Source organism: Centroberyx affinis, unplaced genomic scaffold (genome assembly GCF_046629955.1).
Source record: "Centroberyx affinis isolate AG114_WGS23_722 - 3 ecotype Tasmania unplaced genomic scaffold, CSIRO-AGI_Caff_v1 ptg001546l_1, whole genome shotgun sequence".
NCBI classification, from domain to species: domain Eukaryota; kingdom Metazoa; phylum Chordata; class Actinopteri; order Beryciformes; family Berycidae; genus Centroberyx; species Centroberyx affinis.
Window position 1 is genome coordinate 6,765 of NW_027280001.1, and position 21,396 is coordinate 28,160.

Sequence of the window (21,396 nt, forward strand, 5' to 3'; positions counted from 1 at the left end):
CTTTGTTGTTAATGATGTTGACAAAAAAACTTCAGTCAACTTTTGATACATCTACTGCAGATTGCATGGGTTTTGATGGGTGAGCATTTGACAAATGCAAATGAGCACATATTAATAAGTTATTTGATCCAATTGGTTTTGAGAATTTAACTTTTTTTTTTTTTTAATCTCTGCCACTAATATTTTGTTTTTCTTGCATAAGAATGGAGCAATTTGACAGTTGCAGCTCATCTGCTCACTTATGGCCATTCTCACAGTGACACCTTGTGGAAGCTGGTTGGCATCAGCAAAGGATTGGGAATAAAAATGTGCACATTTTTAAACTCAAATTCAGTCAAACGTCTGTACTGTAAACTCACTGTAAAAATTGCTGCATCTTGACATTGTGCAGTTTGTCATAAAGCACACACACTCAAAAAGAAAACAAGCTCAACACTGACTGGCATTTTAACATGACAGGGTTCACACTGATGGCATATTTATTGCAGTTGTTTTTACACATCATGGGTATGTTTATATATTCCACTCTAGATCACAAGATTGACATGTAAGCTCTTGGGACTCCTCATCCTGACAGCATTTCAATGCTCAGTGACCTTTAACTCTCTGCAACACAGAATTTTTAGGATCATTGCCTAGTTATGTGCTAGTTTTACACTGCTGAGTGATTGGCTGCATTATGCTCCCCACTTCACTGAACAGATGTCTGTCCCACGCACCAATAGGGCTATAGTGTGTTTTCCAGGCATAATGCATGACTGTTCACAGAGCTCGCCCTCACATAATTTCAACCCACCAGAGACTCTGAATCACAGTATGAATTCTAGGGAAATAGGGAGCCTAATACTTAGGAAAAGGCTGCATTCTCTGGAAACTTCTTTCCCTCTCTGAAAATATATATCTCCACAATCCCTTTAATATATTTCACTCTTGGTATTCATCAAGATTTCTGTGTCTGCGTGGCTGGCCCATTTAAATCTCACAGCATTTCATCCGATCGCAGTAATATCACCATTCAATTTGGCATTTAGCTTAATGTTCCTTCCATGCCGGGGACATAATGGAAGAAAAACTCACTTAATGCATATTTTTTGTGCACAAGCCTGCAATTTGACAAGCCTGGATTACGGCGCATTGCTGTAAATAGCAGTCAGGAAAATGCTACCATCATGTTGTCGTTTTAGGGCGCTCATTTTGTTCTTTATGCTGCTTAAAGTGCCTGAAATAAAATGATGTTATCACAGTGCTTCCTTATCTGTGCTTGTGTCAGATTGGATTCAGTCTCACCGAGGGGTCGGACTGTTGATGAGTCCAGATTTATCACAGTTTTCCCACTGTAGATGAATTTCACAGCTTTGTGGGGGGGGGGGGGGGCATTCCAGACCCATTCCAGACCCAGTGAGACAAAAGAGGAAATGATGTCACCCTCACCCAGACTACCGTGACTCATTACTGTCAGGTCTTTCATTCAGGTCTTCCTGTCTGCTTGTGGTCTGTCTGTTCTGTTGCCCTACATTTGGAGCCCTGCAGTGAGAATTGTCTCAGCGCTGCTGCTCTGGCTCTATGAGGAAAAACACCTGGGCCATTACATTTCATTCTCACACCCATTTCCATTTTATATGGGTTTTTTTTCTGCATGAAAAACAAGCCAAACAAACCAGAGGTTTTGATCAGGCCTGTCCAGCACACAGTGCAAACTGAATGTTGCTCTTTCACAGTTTATGTTGACAAACTCTAAAGTTCTCTTATAAATCACATTTTACTACCTTGTAAACAGACTGTCCCTGTGTTTTAGGTTCTTGTGATACCAAACAATCTGCAGCTGTGGAATGTGGCACAAATTTAGAACAATGCAGGATTGATGATTTTATTTTTGGCACAGGAGGTAGTCCTGCCATACTAAATGTTGTTCATTCCATCATGGCTCACTCAAGAGCCATTTAAGATCATTATTACTAATGCAGATATAATTTGCTGGCAAAACGTATAGACATTTAGACTGTGAGCTGTGCAATTATGGAGAGTTTTTTGAGTGAAGTGGGTGAACAATTATACCCTTTCCCTGGATTGCTGTGCATTAAACATCTATGACTGAACATGCAAAAGTACCATTAATCTGATGTGGAAAATGTTGAAATATTGAAATGGCACACAAAAATCTACTGGCTGCCTTCCTCTTCTCAATTTTCACCTAGCTACTTTTTGCAAAAAAACGTTTTATACATGCATGAATGGAACATGCGAACAGATACAGCAGCCAAACACAAAACGTAGACAACATAACAATTAAGGAAGTTCTATGAAGCATGGAGTAAGATTGCGAGATTGCAGAAGTGGATAATGTGTTCAGTATACTGTGGGTGGGACAGAAGGCAATCAACACACCTATAAGCTTGAAAGAATACGTGTAAATGTAGAGATGGGTGGGCATATGTGTACGTTTATGTGGCTTCCTGTGTAAGTGAAAATTATAGGTAATTGTGTGTGAATATACACGTAGGCAAACATACAGCCAGCCACTTATGGACCCCGGCTCTTTCAACCTACTTACTGGATCCAATGAGAGGCTTAAAGGCGTAGGTGGATGTGAATGGGTGGGGTATGGTATGCCCACCTACAGTGTATTCATATATGTTAATATTCTCATCCATTTCACATTTAGAAATAGCCATCTAAGTGTTAAAAAATATGCAAACATAGGACACATGAACTTGGACATACAGCATGCATCCATATAACTGGTTACATTTATATAGCATCTGATCCAATGATTAGCTTGAAAGAGTTACATTGTGTACATTTGCATGGAAGATTGACAGATGACAATAATCTGATACTTTGAGATTCTATACTCAAAAACAATGAATCATTCAATGGATCTAGACCAAACTGCTGTATATTTAGGAGTAGCTCCTTGTGACTTTGTGGTTGAAATTTCCATTAAAATGTCAAGGTAGTGTTTTACCCAAGAGGCTTATAAATTCTATGCACGCTCAAACATTTTTCCTGCTAATCTTGCTGCCATTTATACACACAAATATATCCTTGTTAATGACAGATAGGAATTCGTTGGAATAATTATAAAGCTTCCAACAAAAATTGCTTAGGACATGGCGATAAAGTGATTTCTAAAATACTGTGAATGCAAATTTTGATCACCCATTACTAGTTAGTGACCACTGTGGAATCCCTGATGATAAAGAGTACAAGGGAAACCCTCGCAATTCGTTCTGCAAGCAATCTGCAAAAGGCAAGAATGTGTCAAATATAGCCTGGAAATGAATTTCTGATAAAGAAGTTCATGGGATAGGGTTTTTTCGGATGACAAAGTGATGTTCCAAGTCACCTTGCAGTTCAAGGAAGGGTTGATCACCTGCAGCTCTCAGTCCCATGTCGATTACAGGAAGAGGGGCTTAACTGGAGGAGATGAGTTTGCCATATAAAATAGAGACCATGCCAGTGGTTTCACAAGCATTCAAAAGCATGCCGACACAAAGACAAGTAATGAGTTATGAGGCCATCTCAGCAGACTCCATGTATCTTTGAAGCTGAACAGAATCTTAAAGATATAAGCCAAATGTGATGCATAGCAACTGAAGTACAGACTGAAAAGTGTGAAAAATGGAGTTATACAATATCAGTTTTCAAAGTCCCCCTCTCTCTTCTGTCAGCACAGGGTTTAACTTTTTACTTTTACCTACTTTTTTGGAAGTTCCTATGGCATTGCTCTCATTAATTTTGCCTTACTCCTCTGCTGCAATGTTTTAAACCTAACAGAGTGAAAAGGCATGGTTGATTTACCTGGGGTCTTGTACAAGGACACTATTTTTTTCATGACTAGCAGTTTGCCAGCCTCGTGCCTGTTTGCAGCCTTTAAGAGGCTCGAAAACAGAGAAAACAGAACAAGTAGATGTAGCAAGCTGAGGTGAAACTCTGCATCTTTGAATAATGCTGCCAAGTCTCCGATTCCAGAGCACATTTGAGTAATTCTTCAAACCTTAGCAAGCCTTGGTAATAGAAGGTATGCTTCCTGAAAGCTATGCTTGGTTGGAGCTTAGGGGGTGGATGTGCATGGCTTTTCATAGATCCACGACTAAAAATCTGTATATGTACAAAAGTGGAAACATGTGTACACCATCAGTGTGCATGTTTCCTGCAATAAATCATAAACATTGTGGAATTTTGCACGGATGAATGAGCTCACTGACCACTCCCAAGGCCCGACTACAGTGAAATGTGACCAAAAATACCAAGATACGATGACTCCTCTTCATTTTTAATCAGCAGTGGCCACACATGCATTTGCAGCGTTGGCTTGAGACGAGAGCGAGGGAGGGAAGGAGTGAGAGGGAGGAGGAGTGAGAAAGAGTGAGAAATCAAGTCAGAGAGGGAGTGTGCACTTTTGACCTTGTGAACCAGACTGAGGTTTTGCATTCCTGAGAGGTTGTGATTCTCGAGAGGGCTGTGTGATTTCCAGCTTTTACTGCACTCTCGCTGTTATCCGCCCTCTGTGTATGCGTGTGTCGGAGGGTTGAGGGATGGGGCTTGGGGTGTGCTTCCATATGTTCCACGATGACCACCGCTTGACTTTGGAGTTGTGCTCTGCGCTCGTTTCCAAACCAAACCCTGACCTTCAAAAGCTAAATTTACCCTGCCATCTCACAGAATGGACCCACTGCTAAGTTGTAGTTTAGTCTGTGGCTCTATCAAATCAACCCTAATATTATCTGACAAATATAGCAGCAATTCAGTTTATCACCTGCCTTCACAAACAAAATGAAATAACATAGCATATCAATTAATTTACTGATATATAGAGAGAGATGCTTTTATAATGCGGTTTTACACAGTGGAAATAACTCACTTCATGTCCTGCAGTTTTGGGAGGGAGGGATTTCTTTGGAAACGTCTAATGACTTGATGGAATGTAAAACATTTGTTTCCTGATTAAGTACAGGAGTACTGCTTGCAACTGCACTGCTCTACATTTCGTAACAGCTGGCCATGCAAAACTAGCCAGACCTGGCAAACACATTATTTCATTAGTGGCACATGTTGAAGGGATGTTCTGTCTGCAAAACTAGTAAAGACAGAATTGGTTCTTGTTTTTGCTACAGTCCTACAGTCTGCATCTTTTGCCATTTTCAGAGTTTGGATATCTGGACATGGAAGTGAAAGAGTAGAGGGAGTGAGGCCTCTAAATCAACTCATTCTGTTCTGTCAGACCAAATCCTTGGCTTTTGTTTTTGGCTTCCCAAAGCAGTGGACTATCACACCATAACCAGAATGGCAGTCTGCTCAGCTTTCTCCCCTTTCTTCAACATTTTGTGGTTCCAATCCTGAAACCCCTCTCTGGTTGCTATTAGCTCTCCTTCTCTGTTTATCAAGCTGGGAAGAAACACAGGATGTCTTTTGTGGAGTAAAATATATGATCTTTGGACTACACTCAGAGGAAAATGAAAGAAAATATCTGAATTGTTTTATGGAAATTCTGTCTCACTCGTATACGTGTATGCTTCCTTGTGTGTGTGTGCCTGTGTATGCAAATCGTCATCGTTAAATCTGGCCGAGCGTGGCTATTTCCACTTCAGCCAGAATGTAAATTTCCCCTGCAACTTTGTGTGAGAGACAAAACAAAAAGAGGGTAAAGGCAGGGTGCTCAGACGCATGCGAGAATGCCACAACACAGAGCCGCAGCTACTGGCCGAAACGTCCAGAGTGGCAAGATTCCCTATGGACATGCAACAGAGCTCTCTGAGGGGAAAAAAAATCCCTCCCTTGTGGCTGGTCTTTTAACTTTAAGCCAAAGAGCCAATTGGAAGGATTAGGGTGGGACCGCCAAAAGATCACCACTGGTTTTGTCTTTATGTCTGTGGTCACCAAAATGCCAGACTGCCACTCAGTTGCCTTGGGCTCCTCAGAGGGCAGTAGGTTCACACACACGTCCCAAAGCATACACACCCCTGCTGAGGGATCCTTTGTGTACTGAATGCGATGGGACTTTAAGAAGAAGTGCTAACTACAAATCCAACAAGAGCCGCGCTACTGGAAACATGTAATTATATCATACCAATGGATAGACAGACACTGGGAGAAAGCTCTCCATGGCATGAGGTCAAGAGCAACTGTGGGAATATTTTCATGTCACGGAATCTACTGGAACCCTGTCCTTTTCCCTGTAAATGGAGCACCAGCTATAGTACTGTAACTGCTTCCCCAGTTACGATTGAGTTTATAGGTAGGATAAATATAGCCTTGACACCAAAAAAGAAAAATGAATGAGGTTGGTGCATTTTTTGTTCTTGGATTATCTTTGCATATGAGCCTACAGTAAATTCAGATTAGTGAGATATTGGACTCGCATAGTCTTTCATCATACTAGCCTCAGACTCGCATAGATGTAGATGGTACTGCTATGCCACTGTGTTATTGAAATCCCCAATTATACTGAGTGCCCATTTGATGTTTATAATTCATGCTTAAAACCATTGCACCTAAAACTGCATCCACAAGCCAAACCACTGGTAGAATTCCATTCATGCCGCACAACCCACCAGCGAAGACTCCTCTCTTATTGCAGACACTAAGCAAAATATATCAAACATTGATATATTTAGGCCTAAATGCCATTTCAACTCACTGACCCCAAACACCAAATTCTCATCATTTACAATAGACATAGGGAGTATGGGTGGCCATCTCCAATGCTGTGCTAACAATCGCAGACTAACACGGATCAAAGTAGCCAGGAAATTGACTGCAAATAAACATAACAGGGAGGAAACAAACAGAAGCCAACAAATCTTTGCATAATGCTTTTTTTCCCATGGGCTGTTTAACAGCCTGACTAAAAGAAACATCAGGACAGACATTTATCACGTCCATCTGTTTGTCAATGGGCAATATTTCAACATGTGCAAGATCATATTTCATATTTCAAAAACAGTGTTTTTGTTAATGTGCCTGATATGTTTCTTGCTCTCTGGGGGACAGAAGCTGATTAAGAGGCCTATTAGTCGAAGATGGTGCTTATTCAAGTACAAGCAGATGGGGCATGGGGCAAAAACATGAGGTGGACATCCTGCAGCGGGATGACGTACAACTTTTTACTTTCACCCTTTCACACATGGAAGTTCACGCCGGGAGCCAAGGTCTTTGTTCCAACAAACACATCACCATGAATCAGCGCTTACTCTTTATTTGGACATAACAACCTCCGAGTCAGGCTTTCAAGTTTACTAGCAGATGTTGGAATGCCTATATATGGACCCATAAATATACTTTGCGTTTATATCATAGCTTGCATTTGTCATATAAAACCACAGAGTGTTTGTGTGTGATAGATCTTGCAAGCTGAACCCCTTCTGAGTCGGTCCAAGGCTCTACACTTCACTGGGGCAGACTGTTTGACATCCAGTACAAAAATGGCACAGACAGTCTGTACCCACATGGGGGCTCTGGGGGTCTGAGCATTGGCCTCCTGTTGCTCCCTTCTTTGTGCCCATATTGATCTAAGACACGTACACACACACACAAGAGCACACCAGAAAACCAGAAAATCCTACACTCTCATTCTTTGTTCTGCAGTTCAACTAGTGATTGAAGGAGCAAAACCAGACTAAACATGCCGAAGGGTCTTTTAGAAGACCCAAAATAGCTCATATAGGCACGTTGTGTGACTTTTTCTCTGCTTGCTATAAACTGCATGGGCCTCTGTGGCTTTTGACAACTCCCCATCCTCCTGCTCCTCCCGTCTCCCATTCTACTTTTGTCTTTTCCATAAATCAATACATGTCTGTCTGAGAGTGTGGGGCTGCTGATTGTTTTTACAGAGCGTTGCTGTGTAATTTGGCTAAATGGTGCCTGCACCCAGTTTACTCTGAGATGGTAAACAGTCTGGCTGGTAAAAAGGGAGCGTGCTGATAGTCTCAAAGCATACAATCAGCTATAATTGGTATTTTGGGCTGTGGACACAGTTGATTACTTACCTGAAAGGTAGGCATGATGGCAGACTCATGATTATAAGCATTATTTCAGTTAAATGAAACAATATGGGCATTCCCTCCATCATGGTTTACCTTACCTGTCTAAATCCTTTTGGTTTCGCATATGACTTTCTTATATATTGATAAGATAGATTCCCAACACCATAATGAGCACAGTGACTTTCTCCTATAGCATCTTTCCAGAGTACCCCATAAAATGTAATGAATTTCTTTTACAAGGTGTTAGTCCTGCTACTGTAGTCAGTCTAAGTGTTTCAAGTTGTTAAAACTCTAAGAAGAGTTAAATGCTCCTTAATACTCACCATATGCAGGAGATGTACAGCACAGGCTTAGTCAAAAAGCAAACTGCTACTCTAGAGTCAAGTTAAAAGTAGATTCTGTGATGTGATATCACAGCACAAGCAAGCATTCAGAAATTATGGATAAATATGTTTTGCATATTAAAAAGTTAAAGTTACATTATGCAAATGGTTCATGTCTATAAAAAAGGTGGCCTCCTGGTTTGGCATCTATATCCCACAGTGCAAACCATCCAAACTTCAAAATGATCTTCCCACTTTGGAGATGCCAGTGGGGTTCATCATAAAGAACAAATGCAATCAAAACCATCTTCATAATTCATAAGAGTTCATCTTCATAAACTTGGTCTAATCATGTATAATGATGGAACTTGTACGCTGATATTGCCTGTAGCTGCTCTAAGTTCCTTTTGTTTTATGCATCTTTACTTAATCCTCAATTCCCCTTGGTATGATGAAAATATCCTCAATCAATATTATCTTCTTCTTCTATGAGTAAGAGTCAAATAACAGGCACAGGGCCTCATACATTAGCATCCCCGCCCTTCAGAGAATGTTGAAAGTGGAGACACTAGACAAAGGTCTCATAGTACTCTCTGAGGCATACACCAGAGTGGCAAATTACACAGAGAGGTCTTGTGTCAAACATTCCTCAATTAATGTATCTCAATAACACACACAGCTCCTATTATGCTGTGGCCCCATGAGTCTACCATGGATATGAAATGTGAAATTAAATGAATTATTGTCAGTACAATGCTAGTTTTATTATGAATATTTTATATTATTTGAACCGCACACATTAGCAAAAAACATGGACATACATACACACGCGCACACACACACACACACACACACTCGAATGCATGCATGCACAGCTGTATTAAAAGTTTCCTCAGTCATCTCATCCATCCCAGTAATTTTCCACTGACTCACTAATGCACTGCGCCTGAACCCAGATATTTCCCCCCTTTTTCCAAACATAATCTAGGAGATTTACAGTCAGTTAGATATACTGTATATTGTATATACTGTTGACCTTCTTTATGTCATGCCTATCTGATCAAGAAGGTGCATTGCGTGTTTCAAGAAGGATGGCTTCACTTCTCAGGGATTTAAAATGATGCAGTTATACATTTGCTGCATATGTTGTTTAAGTGTTCCATTGCATCTACAGGAAAGAACAATAAATAACTTCAAAACAGTAAAACAGGTCAGGAGATAGTGTTTCGTTTAGGTAGTGTCTAACTTAGAATGTGGAATAGTGTCTATTTAGAGATGGGTTATGCTACCAAACTTTCCAAGATCTTTGGCATATACCAGGTCAGCAGTCTGGTACTCGTGGATTTCCATTTCCATTCATCTTCCCCTGTGGCGAGCAGGTGACAGTGCCACAGTGGCAGACGAAATAGGTTGGAAACCGCTCTGGGATGTCTGCCACACAGCGTGATTGCCTCCTTCCAGCTCTGGGCACCAGATGCCCACACGTAGCCTGGCCTCAGGCCCTGACGTTCTCACATCATTGTAAACACTCAGTTTAAATCCTTTGTGTGGACAGGACCGGAGTGTATGCCACAGTAATGGCTTAATCACTATCTGTCACTGGGCACCCTGCATTTAGAGGCGCACTTGGATTTACTTAGCTATGGGATCGCATTTCCCATCGGTGGAGCCGTTGACCCTAAGCATAGGTATTCAGTGGGTTAAGCAGGGAGTTTGTGGCCTGCTGTTGTGTCCAGCCTAAACTCTAAAAACATGTACTCTAGTGCAGGATCTTCCTATAAATCAGACAAGGAAAATTATCTGAGACAGTCTGGCTTTGCAGTTCACACAGTCAATCTGCTTCACTCTTCCTTCAACTTATTTAAAGATGAATCAGGCTTGGAAACATATTTTCCTCCATTTCTGCCTTTTGATAAGTTGTCTTGTGAGAACCTGTTAGCTTAGTAGGTATGCAGGTTTTCCTGCACGCCTGGCTGGGATCAATGTCACCTTTCAGAGGCTCTGGACACGGGGCAGACCAGGGGAAATAACGGCCACAAAGGGCTCTTTCAGCAGGAGTGAGCCTTTCCCCCAGAGCTGACCTAAATCTCCACCTCCTCTCCCCCCTCCCCTCTGCTTCACAGCGACTTCTCAAACACTCAGCCTTCATCCAGGCTTCACAGGGAGCGGTAACAACGTGTGCCTAGTCAGGGACTCAGCCCGGCAGACTGAAAACATGGGCCCCAGGGGGGGCGGCCAGTCTCCAGAGGCTCGGGTGCTAAAAGTAATGAGATTTGATGGAGAGGTGAGAGGTAAGATGAAGTTTCACAACTGAAGCACTGATCTGAGGTTAAGATTACATTTTGCTTCTAAATGGTTACATTTGGAAACTATCCACTGATACAGTTGCTGCTCAAGGAATAGTAGTTCTCTATCTGCCTTCAGTACTTCAGTCAGGATAGGTTTTTGCTGCACTGGCAAGTTGGTTCATGACAGATTATCTCATCCATATTGTCCTCAAAATGGTGGTCAGATGTGATACATGAACATGGACGCCCACTTTCTACAGGACAGCTTTTCTGTTGGCTCCACTAGCTCCTTCCTCTTCCTTCCATACTTTCCTCCCACATTCTTTCATCAATCTTACACCCCCTCCCACCCGTCTGTACAACTTGCATGTGGTTACATGTGCATGTGTGCACTCTGGTACCCAAGGTAAACTGAACTACATTTGCACTGATGTATTTCATCACACTGAGACCCAATCACTCCACTACGAGTCCCTGTAGCAGAGCAGTATTCCCAAACCTGAAATCCAGCCTGCATCGTTCTCTGTACACTGATTGTTTCTGCATGTGATGGTGTGTTCAGAGAAGAACAACCTGACAGACTTGGAAGATGAATAAATATAGCAGAAACACACTGGACAGCTGTCTGTAGTGGTGGAGCGATTCCAAGATCACGTCTTGATATTTCTATCCTATTGCCAAAAAATGTGCAGAGAAAAGAGAATTTTTGATGTTGAATTGTTGAGTATCCAAAGTTATGTTAAGTTTGTGGAAATAGCAGTATTGTTGTGTGTGTGTTCTGAGAAATCTGTGGTATTCTAATAAAGTAGAAATCACAAAATATTTGAGTGTTTCTTTATAAAGATTTTTATTAAATTTTCATCATTTGACAATAAGTTAAGCAACTTAATTGGCTGAGGTTCAATGTTAATTCACACAACTCTCAGAGAAAGTAAACATTGTAGAAATGTTTTCAGATTAGCAAATGAATGCTGCAAATTTAAGAAAAAACAAACATTTCAAGTAAAACACAATATTGAACTTCATTCAAACAGAATTCATATTGAATTCTGCTGACATTTTTTACTGGTGTGCAAAGTTACAAAAATAGAGATATCTTTTTTTTTCATTGGGCACGTAGCAACTTTAGTTCATGTGAAAATGTATTAACAAATTGAATCTTGACTGTATTAAAAGGGTAGGAAAATACCATAACTTTCAACACAAAATGTTGATTTAGAAAAATTTAATGTTGAAAAACACCAGTAATAATTAACGGAACAAATGATGAGCTATTACAGTATAAACGATTCAGTGACGTTTTACCTGAAACACAAATAAATACACAAGGGCCATGCGGATGCTTGCAAGGTAGAGCTAACTTACTAGCAATACTACCAGATTGTAGCAATGCCAGTTAGCATGACAATATTAAATCAATTTGGGGAACATCATGTCAAGCTAAAAAAAAAAAATACAAAAGAATTGCTAGGATCTTGGTTTTGAAAATCTACATGGTTTGGATGGGAATGGGAGTGTGGCACATCTGTGCACCCTGCTAGCATAGTATGTCATCTTATTTTTTTTTCCACTTCTCTGTGTGTATCTACACTGTGAATGACTTTTAATGGCACTTCCCTTTCCACGCTACACTCTGTTTAACAGAGAGTCTCTTAATGCAATTATCAATTGCTTTTTAACAAAAACAAAACGCTTCAGCAAAAACATCTGGGGCACAAAAACATCACACGACAGAACAAAACAGATCCATTGAACAAAACATACGGGACAAAAAAAGAGACAAAGCAAAACACAAAGCCTGGTAAAAAATACTAATCTATATTCAAATAGTTCAAGGGTCGATGAAGGACACTGCAATGTAGCGGGTGCCGTTGGTGGTGGGCAGGCCTTCATGGAGGTGAGTCAGTCGTCCCGGGTGCATGAAGCTCCAGCCTTTCCTTGGTGACTCTATAGAGCAGTTATACCTGTGGAAACGACAGCCTCCGCCCTGCATGGGAAAGGGGGGCGAGGGTGGGGGTGCACAGTCAGAGTCATGGAGAGTTACAAAGTTGTATAAAAAGGTGAGGGATCTCATTAGAGATGACTTTAGGGGGAAAAGTTGTGATTAGATCTAATTTGATGACAGAAGTACTCAATGCTTTTCTCTTCACTTTATGATCAGCATGAATCAGCCTTAGAGTAATAAAACTCCTTTACCTGAAAGTCTGTGTCTTTGTTATTGAGGGCGATGTTGATGGTGAAGGTGGAGGAGTCATGGTGGGGCCTCAAGTATGATTGTCTCCCAGGCGTGTATTTCACCACAAAGTTCATTACAGCGTAACCCTGCAATGAAGGGAAAGATATACAGTACATCATCTTAACTGACAGTCAGTATATCTTTCAAAATATTTCCCAATGAACAACCACTGTAAGAAAGATCCCGTTTCTTCAAAGAATGTGACGTACATGTAAAAGCAGGTCCCACGAAAAGAACTAACTTTTTATCATGTTTAGCTTTTGGACAAATAGAGGTGGGGTTCGCTCTTTTTCACCAGTATTTTCTGATTTCTCGCTAACCTTAGTGTAGTAGCCAGAGAAGACTTTTAAAGTGACAGGAGATATGTACTCTCGGATGAAGTGTAGCCACTCCTTATCGAAGCCTATTTGCTTCATATGGATGTCGTCCGTAGGCACAGTCTCATATCCGCCAGTGATCCGCTTGTCCTGAGAAAAAGAACAGGAGAGAAAATAAAGCGCACTGCAGTGTGATGAACCATGGAACAAATTACCCAATATCCTCTATGTGTGCGACCACACTTTTGAGAGATGGTAGATGGTGACGTGTCTGTGTGTGTGCGCATGTGTGTGTGTATGTGTTTAAAACCGCAGGGTGTACTGTTGTCTGCCTGCATGAGGACTAATGACCCATCCAGCACAGCCTGTTTCCCAAACTGAGTTAGTCAAAGTCTCTGTATGAGCGTTTAGTCTCCAGGGCAAACTTTTAGACTCATTAATTACCAATTTAGAACTACATAAAACAGGCCACATGAATTAGGCAAAAATCATAACCCTTTAATCTCATGATATTTAAATAGACTCGGGAATGATGGTAATAAAATTAAGCATATGTGTACACATGTATAGCAACTGTGTGTGTGTGTATGTGTGTGTGTGTGTGTGAGATTGTGTGTGTTCTGATTAGAAAAAAAAATGTTAAAGGAGAATACCAGTGTCATTTTATAGTCCATTAACCCTACGTGTTAGTTTACATTTCCTCCAATCATTTTGCAATGCATGTATGACCTTTCAACATTTACTCCTTTTTTGTTATTTTTAAAATACAAACTTTACTGTGTCAAACCTAGCTTGAAATGCACTGCTGTCCCGGCTAACAAAGACGCCCTAAATAAAAAGACAGGGATGTGACAGTAAAGTGAGGCGACATGTTTTTGAGGGATTATTTCCTGGCAGAGATTTCCATTTCCCCCTGTGGGTGTCAGGTGATTGACAGGAAGCAGACCGTAACGTAATATGTGCGCAACATGCACTGATATGAAAACACACATCTTAGGCACAATAAAATAACAAAAAAACAAATAAACTTTTACCAAACCAAATGAAGGCTTCTTGTTTCCCTCTTGTTTCCGAGCTATTTGCAGTAGCTCGGGCATTTTTATTTTTCAAGTCTGAAAGTGCACTGCACAAAAATGAACTGCAGCAAATGGCTTCTTCTGAAGGAAAGAAAAGCCCTAATATCTCCAACTATGCTGCCTGTGTGCAGATCCACCAGTAAAGGAGAGAGGCAACCTAGATGATTAGCATAAACTTATAAAAAAAACACCAATATTAACCTTTTAAAACTGGCACATCACAACCCTTGAAAAGACCACAGAGAACAAAGTACATGTGTGCTTGTCAGTATGTCGAGTTCTTTCTGCCAGCGTTCTGCTCAGTGAGCCGGGGTTAACAGGACTGACCTCATGTTTGCCTCCAGACCATGACCCGTAGTGCTCCATCTCCTCAACAATCTCATCACAGGCCTTGTCTGAGAAGACTGGGAACCAGAACACATCTGGACAAGGCTGCAACACACCCACAGACACAGACACAGACACACACACACACACACACAGTGACTTCTGAGAATAGACTGGATCACACCTTCACCCTGAGCTGTAGTTACTGTAATGCAATATCCAGATCTTTTAAAACAGATGTCCAGATGGCTGCGTTCTAACTTGCATCATTATACATGTTTTCTCACTCACTCTCACTCTGTCTCTTATTCTCTCTCTCTCTCTCAACACAAATACACACAGATACACACACACACATGCACACCTCCTCCAAGTAGTTCTCAGTGAAGATGCGTGTGTAGTTTGGGTGGATGTATTTCTCCCTCCAATCCTGCAGAAGAAAGAATGTCAGATTAGTGGCTGTTTTTTGGACTGTTTGCTGACCTGCATACCACACAGAGCTAATCCCTTCTCCCACTGGGCCGGTCCCAACATGCCGAATACAGTAGTAAATCACAAGGCCTTATCAGTCTGGATTTCACAATGAAGTCTTTATTTCCCAATCCTCTCACATCTTTTATATGTCTATTGTGGGTAATACTCTTTATAGGTGGCTGCCGTTTATCACAGCTATTCTACAAAATGTGTTTTTTTGAGAGAGCAGTAAAGGAGAATGAGAGATTATAATGACTTACCACAGGGTTTTCAAATATCTGCCACAAGTCACTGTTATAATGAGAAGTGTTATAATTGGCTGAGGAAATTAGCCTCCCAAATTCGTGACGGTTTGTTATGTACATGAAGACTCCCTGGAGCAAAGGAGAAAGCTCAGTCAGTTCCAGAACAAAAGTTACAGTGTCAAAATCTCTGTAATGTCTCACAGGCAAGATTTATAAAAGATTTATATCTATAATGCATGCATATCTACATAAGAATATTGCAGTACTCAGGTTATTATTATGGCAATTTCTTATGACTTAAACATCCATCAACAGTTATCACTGACATTAAACTGACAAAACTGTTACTGACAGCAAACTACTAAAAAGGTTCATTTGCACAGTATTGTCAAAAAAGTGTGATTTAAGTGTGTTTTAGCACACTGAAATCCATTGGGTTTGATTTGTAGATAGAACCAACAGAGCCACAAATCCCAGATAAATAATCTAAGATTATTTATGGGTGGCAGGGGGGAGTGGGGAGTGTTGGTGGGTTGGGGAGAGGAGAGGGTGTGGGGGGTTGGGTTGAGAGGAGGGGGTGTGGGGGGTTGGGTTGAGAGGAGGGGGAGGACAGGGATAGAGGGGTGCTGGGCAGCTTGGGACAGAGCAAATCCAGGAATGATATTCCCTCTACGGTGAAGCGGGGGCGGGGTGTTTGGGTGTGAGGGAGGATTTGGACTCACTATCAGACTAGGCTTTCTAGAAGACAAAGATGTGAAATTTTGATTGGTTATGCAATCTGTGATACATTTCCCATCATAATTCATGAAATCATCCTGTGAATAATCATAATGTGATTTAGACCAGATGGAATAGATGGGTGGGAGAAACTATTGTTGGAGCCTAGTCTGAGATCAGTCAGTGTGTTTGGAGGGAGCAGCTGGTTACATGTGTTGCTGTAAGGTTTGGCTCTTGGGAGTAAAGCATCAGGACAGGGGGACTTGCGTATGGACTGTATCTCTACCTTTCTTTCTCCTCCTTGATCTCCTTTTGGAAGGGATTCGAAAATCAGGACAAAAACCGGTGCTTCCTCTCTACACTTTGAAAAAAGTCTACTCTTGAACCTCAACTCATCACAAGCAACAGGTCAACATCGATTTCCAAAGGGTTGCCAGACTTCCTGATTTCTTCTATGAAGACATAGACAGCACTTCCATATTGAGACGTTTTTGATAAATACATAACTGCCCCATCTGAAGTAATATTCAAATAACTTTCAATGGGGAATTCTGTCTAGGCAGCAAAACCTGCTCATGAATTCCAATGTTTTCTTAATCAAAAGACACAAATTTACATAATTTCACTCTATAGTGCAGGAAGGAGAAATCCTGAAACAAATAGGGTACATGTGAAAAAAGAGTCTGCCTATGAAATACTTTTTAATATCCACCAAAAAGTAAGCTAAAAGTTGGAATGGCCTCAGATTGATAACCCATTGGAAATGGATATTGCAGAAAGCAGAATAATCAAAACAAATGGAAACCTTTGGGGGCCTGAGCATATGGAATGATTCCGGAGAAGGGGAGTCTTTTTCTCTGTGACTGGTCTAAAACGAAGGAAAAGCACCATGTAAATAGTATAACATAATGTTTTGTTGCAGAGGAAGAGACAGGGTGATAGTTCAGATATATATGTCGCATACATAGCAACTCAGGAGGAGAGAAAATGCACCTGCATGAAAAAGGAGCAAGATTCCCTCTGAAGCTGATGTTTTTGGGGGTTAAATCGGGAGGAGTGCATGCTGGGAAAAAGGCCAGGCAATCCAAAGACACACAGAGTTTGGACGGGGCATGGCAGTTGTTTAGTATTGAGCATGGGTGACATGTCAGTGACATAGAGCACAGCTGAATGCACAGTTTACAGATCAAAATTTGACGGAGAAGGACACAGACAAAATAGACAAGACAACATTTTTCAACTAGCCAGCCAGACGGTGCAATCAGTTGTGCTGTCTGCAGTCACATGACAAAGAGGACGAGAGGAAAGTGGAGGATGTTGGGATATAAGTGGAGCGGAGAACCTTGAACGCACCATAGAGGCTATCATAAACAGAGGAAAATCATGCCTTGATGACAGACAAGAGCACATTTCAAACTGCGTATACTTGCCAGTCTTTCCTCTTTGGTCTCCGTGGAGCTGCAGACTTTTTTCAGCGTTAACATTCATTGCATTTATACTATCATATTACTGAGGGGATCAATAAAGTGCTATCTTATCTTATTAAACTAACAGTACTGGTACATTATGTAAATACAGAATTCTGTTTTCTAGCATAAACAGCCGTTATAAACTGGCTGTGTCCTCATACAGACATGTTTTTTGAAATTCTACACAGTATAAAATAATTAACATTCATACTACAAGATGTATAATATCTTCACTATACTGAGACATGAATGTTAAGATGGAGGTGGAGCATTCCTACCAGTTCTCTGGCGTTTCTACACAAAGCCATGTCTGGGTCCAGTTTCTCCAGGACAAAATAGTTCCTCTCCTTCAGTTCATTCCTCAAGGCCTCGCCCTTTACAAGGTATATATGTGCCATGAAAGGAATGTTCCACACACCCCTAGAAAAACAAGAGATAGGGAAAGGAAGGGTTCATTTCATGGTAACCATTCATATGCATCATTCTTGGAGTACTGGAGGAGGTTTCATTATATTCAACATGCCATCCGTGACTACAGGTCTGTTCTAGGACTGGTTGGAGAAGGTAGAAATGGCTCTTGGTGGGAATATGAGGCAGTGGGTTGAATGCACGAAAACCAGGTATCCATTCAGACTCTTTTGTCTGTGATGAAATACAATGACATAACCACCAATTGTTTTTTTCTCAGCTCTCCCAGAGTCAGTAAGTTGCCAAAAAGTAGTGAAATTACTATTATATTTACGTTCACACTGCATGCCTTCATGCTCAATTCCGAATTGCTGTTCATATCTGATTTTTTTGGATGACTGTTTATATCTATTTTAGGATGTTACCCATATCTGATAATGCCAATATGAAATGGCACCAATGTCAAAAAGACACATATACACAGAGTAACAATAACAAAAGTAAAAACACTTCTCAGGCTTGTTTTGAACACATTGTGGTTACAGTATGTGCCTCCAAGTTTGGACTGAATAAAGGCGTCTCTGCAACTACCAGTCAATTCCGCTATGTCACTGTCTTTCCATCGCTGTGTCTTGTTGTCATCTATGCTGACACTGGCTCAGCCGAGCTGCCATGTGTGCCAAAATTATGGCAGTCTTTGGAATCATGTGTTTTAAATAAGATTTTGTGATCCATGAAAAAGCAAAATCGGTGCTGTGTATGCTTGAAGTAGAGTCCAAACCTTACTGGACTGGTGACTTACACACGTTTTCCCTGCACAATGTCGATATAGTCTTCAGAACGGGCGTAATAACCATCCAGACTCAAGGCTCCCCAGAAGTTGGACCACAGCTTGCCATGCCGAGTGACAAGGGGACCAATTATTTTTCTGTAGGGAAGCGAGCAGGAAGAGTGGAGAGATGGTAACTCTGTCAGAGTGGATAAAACTCAGTAACATTTCACAGACAGACAGCCACCAAATCTACTGGGTTTCTTTGTGGTAAAACAAACACGCTGCATCTAAAAAATCAACCCCTGTGTGGAGGGACATGAGTACTGCCAAGTGAATAACAGATCTCAGGGGATCGTAACACAAACCAGACCCATAAGTGATACTCGGGCTGTATTCAAAAAGTACAATGGCTAGCTGCACAAGAGCAGGCTTTACATTGAATCTAGTCTTTTTCTCTGAATCTGCATGAGAAATAGTAACACAGAACCACTGCACTACTGGACTTCTAGTCTTACAAACCAAAACCACAATGAAAGGTTGTTTTTTTTCTATCATGAGCGAAAGAACGCACTGAAAATACATTAACCATAAATCACAATGTCAATCATATGGATGCAAATGGATGCATTACACTAATGCTAAATGTTCTTGGTTAAGATCTGCATTTCCCTCCCACAACTTCTGTACCAGCAGAGAATTCCCATGCTGTCTTTAAATATCCCAGAAGTGCCTTTGCCTTGCATGCCTAGAGCAGGTCACCAGACTTATGCCACAGCCACAAAGACATCTAGTTTATAGGAATGTTTTCAAAATCATGAGCTAGAGCTGCCTAAAAAAAAAAAAAAAAAGTTTGCATGTTTGTTTTTTGTATAATATAAAGTGGCATTTCAAGCTCAGTGCAACCTTGCACTGTTTCCATGTGCCCGGGCAAAAACAGGAAGCCAGAAGTGCTTATTTTTAAACTTCCATTCACTCAGCTGTAATGTTCCTGCGGTTTTGCCACTTGAGGAATAAAATTCAGTCTCATTGGGCAAAACAACTACCATGGAGGCTTCTGGGGGTTTCAAAGTGGCTTCTGTTGCAATGGCAATGTCAGTACCTGTTCTGCTCAATGAGGATCTTTAATGTCTGTCGGTTGGTCAGCATCACATTTGAATCTATGCTGAAGTAGTAGTCGCATTTGGCATCCTTACGACAAAGATCCCTAAAATCCACAGAAAAAACACACAGACAAGCAGGGAATATAGTGGTTATTCAGTCCAAGAGCTGATTAGGGTTGCTTATTGGAGTCAATCAAATACTTAGAAATAATCACTATAACAAGTTGGAATTCATTAGATCCTAAGTATAAGCTGTCATTCTCAATTACAGAGGTAGACTCACACTGAGTGTCTTTAAGTCTCCAGTGGATAATGTGATCATAAGATTAGAGACTGCTAATAAACCTTCTACATTATTATAGGGCTGTCTTGACCAATGCTCTTAGGCATGCTCTCCATTAGATAGGATCGCTGCGATGGGGCCGCACAGATCGGCCGATCACCATGACAACAGACTGTTACTCGACACTGAGTAATGAGAGCAAGGGCCCGCATGGGAGTACTGGGCGGAGGTGGACTGCACCTGTGTATCTGAATGGCTGCTATGTACAGTATATCACACGCACAGTTCTGCATAGTCTAGCCAAGGAAAGACACAAATTATCACAGGTCTGGAGAGCAAACTGTTGATCTGGCTGTATTCCAGCCATAGTACTATATTCTGTACTAATGCATACACCCACAGGCCAAGAGGGTTCATCAAAACCAACTGGGAAACAATATGTTGGTATTTGTGTTATTAGCATGCACAAAATGTGATCACTGCATGGCTTTTGTAAAAGTAAGAGAACTTTGTAGTATGAAACAGAACCCATGCAAGCACCATTTAGAGTTTTAAAAATCATTCAACAAGCTAATTTCCGTTTTGGCTATGATTAATCATGGCCAACAACCCTTTTATATCACCATCTTTTATCACAACATAATTTGGGTTCATCAGTTTGTTCTTCAAACCACAAGTCTAGGAAAAAAGGTTCTGTGAGATGACAGTAGATTTTTGAGTATTTAGATGAGTATTTAAGAGACACGTACATGCCCATGTTCCTGGCCTCTCCTTGGCTTAAATTTTCCTCTGGTCCCACAACCTTGAAACTGTTGAACACATTCCTGTTTTCCTCCCAAAACCTCTGGATGTGCTTCTCATGGTAAACCTCCTAAGAAGAGAACCAATGTTAATGGATAAAAAGCCACATATAAGGAGCCACGTACGTTAGAGTTGTAGGAGAGAAACTAGCTAATAATGTCCACCAGCAGCTGCATACACTCACATGGTTGTGGATAAAAATGTTGAGTTTATCTTTGGGATAATCCAGGGTCAGCAGCCGCTGGAAGAACTCAGGTAGGAACGGACTTGGCTGTTCAATGAACACTCCAACCAACACATTTGGTAATTCCTGTTTACACAAGACAAGAAACAGTTTAATACTAGTTCAAACAACAAGCCTTGGTAATGGATTACTGTTTAACATAAATCATGGCTGTGTCTTAACACTTCGTGTCACACATACGCAAAACAGTGAAACTTTATAGCATGCATACATACAGTACTGTATTGAATTCATGAACAGTTAGTCTCTAATATTGGTTTCCCCATGCATCTGTTTTAATGTCACTTCAATGTCTCTTAATTCACTGATGTGATCCAGATAATATTATTTT

The 21,396-nt window shown here is 41.0% G+C and overlaps 1 protein-coding gene across 2 annotated transcripts in view; it reads right to left on the minus strand.

Annotated features, from left to right (window-relative positions):
- Nucleotides 1-11,529: 11,529 nt before the first annotated feature.
- Nucleotides 11,530-21,396, minus strand: part of plod2 (procollagen-lysine, 2-oxoglutarate 5-dioxygenase 2) — a 33,818-nt gene continuing 23,951 nt past the window's right edge. Inside the window, exons 9-20 of one of the 2 annotated variants that reach the window (XM_071527563.1) lie at nucleotides 21,006-21,131; nucleotides 20,770-20,891; nucleotides 19,737-19,841; nucleotides 18,668-18,793; nucleotides 17,736-17,877; nucleotides 16,794-16,856; nucleotides 15,287-15,400; nucleotides 14,917-14,982; nucleotides 14,553-14,657; nucleotides 13,153-13,299; nucleotides 12,793-12,918; nucleotides 11,530-12,583 (exon numbers count right to left, since the gene is read on the minus strand). In XM_071527563.1, the coding sequence (XP_071383664.1) occupies nucleotides 12,428-12,583; nucleotides 12,793-12,918; nucleotides 13,153-13,299; nucleotides 14,553-14,657; nucleotides 14,917-14,982; nucleotides 15,287-15,400; nucleotides 16,794-16,856; nucleotides 17,736-17,877; nucleotides 18,668-18,793; nucleotides 19,737-19,841; nucleotides 20,770-20,891; nucleotides 21,006-21,131 (1,398 nt within the window). In that variant the 3' untranslated portion in view covers nucleotides 11,530-12,427. The remainder of the gene's footprint in view (nucleotides 12,584-12,792; nucleotides 12,919-13,152; nucleotides 13,300-14,552; nucleotides 14,658-14,916; nucleotides 14,983-15,286; nucleotides 15,401-16,793; nucleotides 16,857-17,735; nucleotides 17,878-18,667; nucleotides 18,794-19,736; nucleotides 19,842-20,769; nucleotides 20,892-21,005; nucleotides 21,132-21,396) is intronic. The other variant, XM_071527564.1, reaches the window with a different exon arrangement.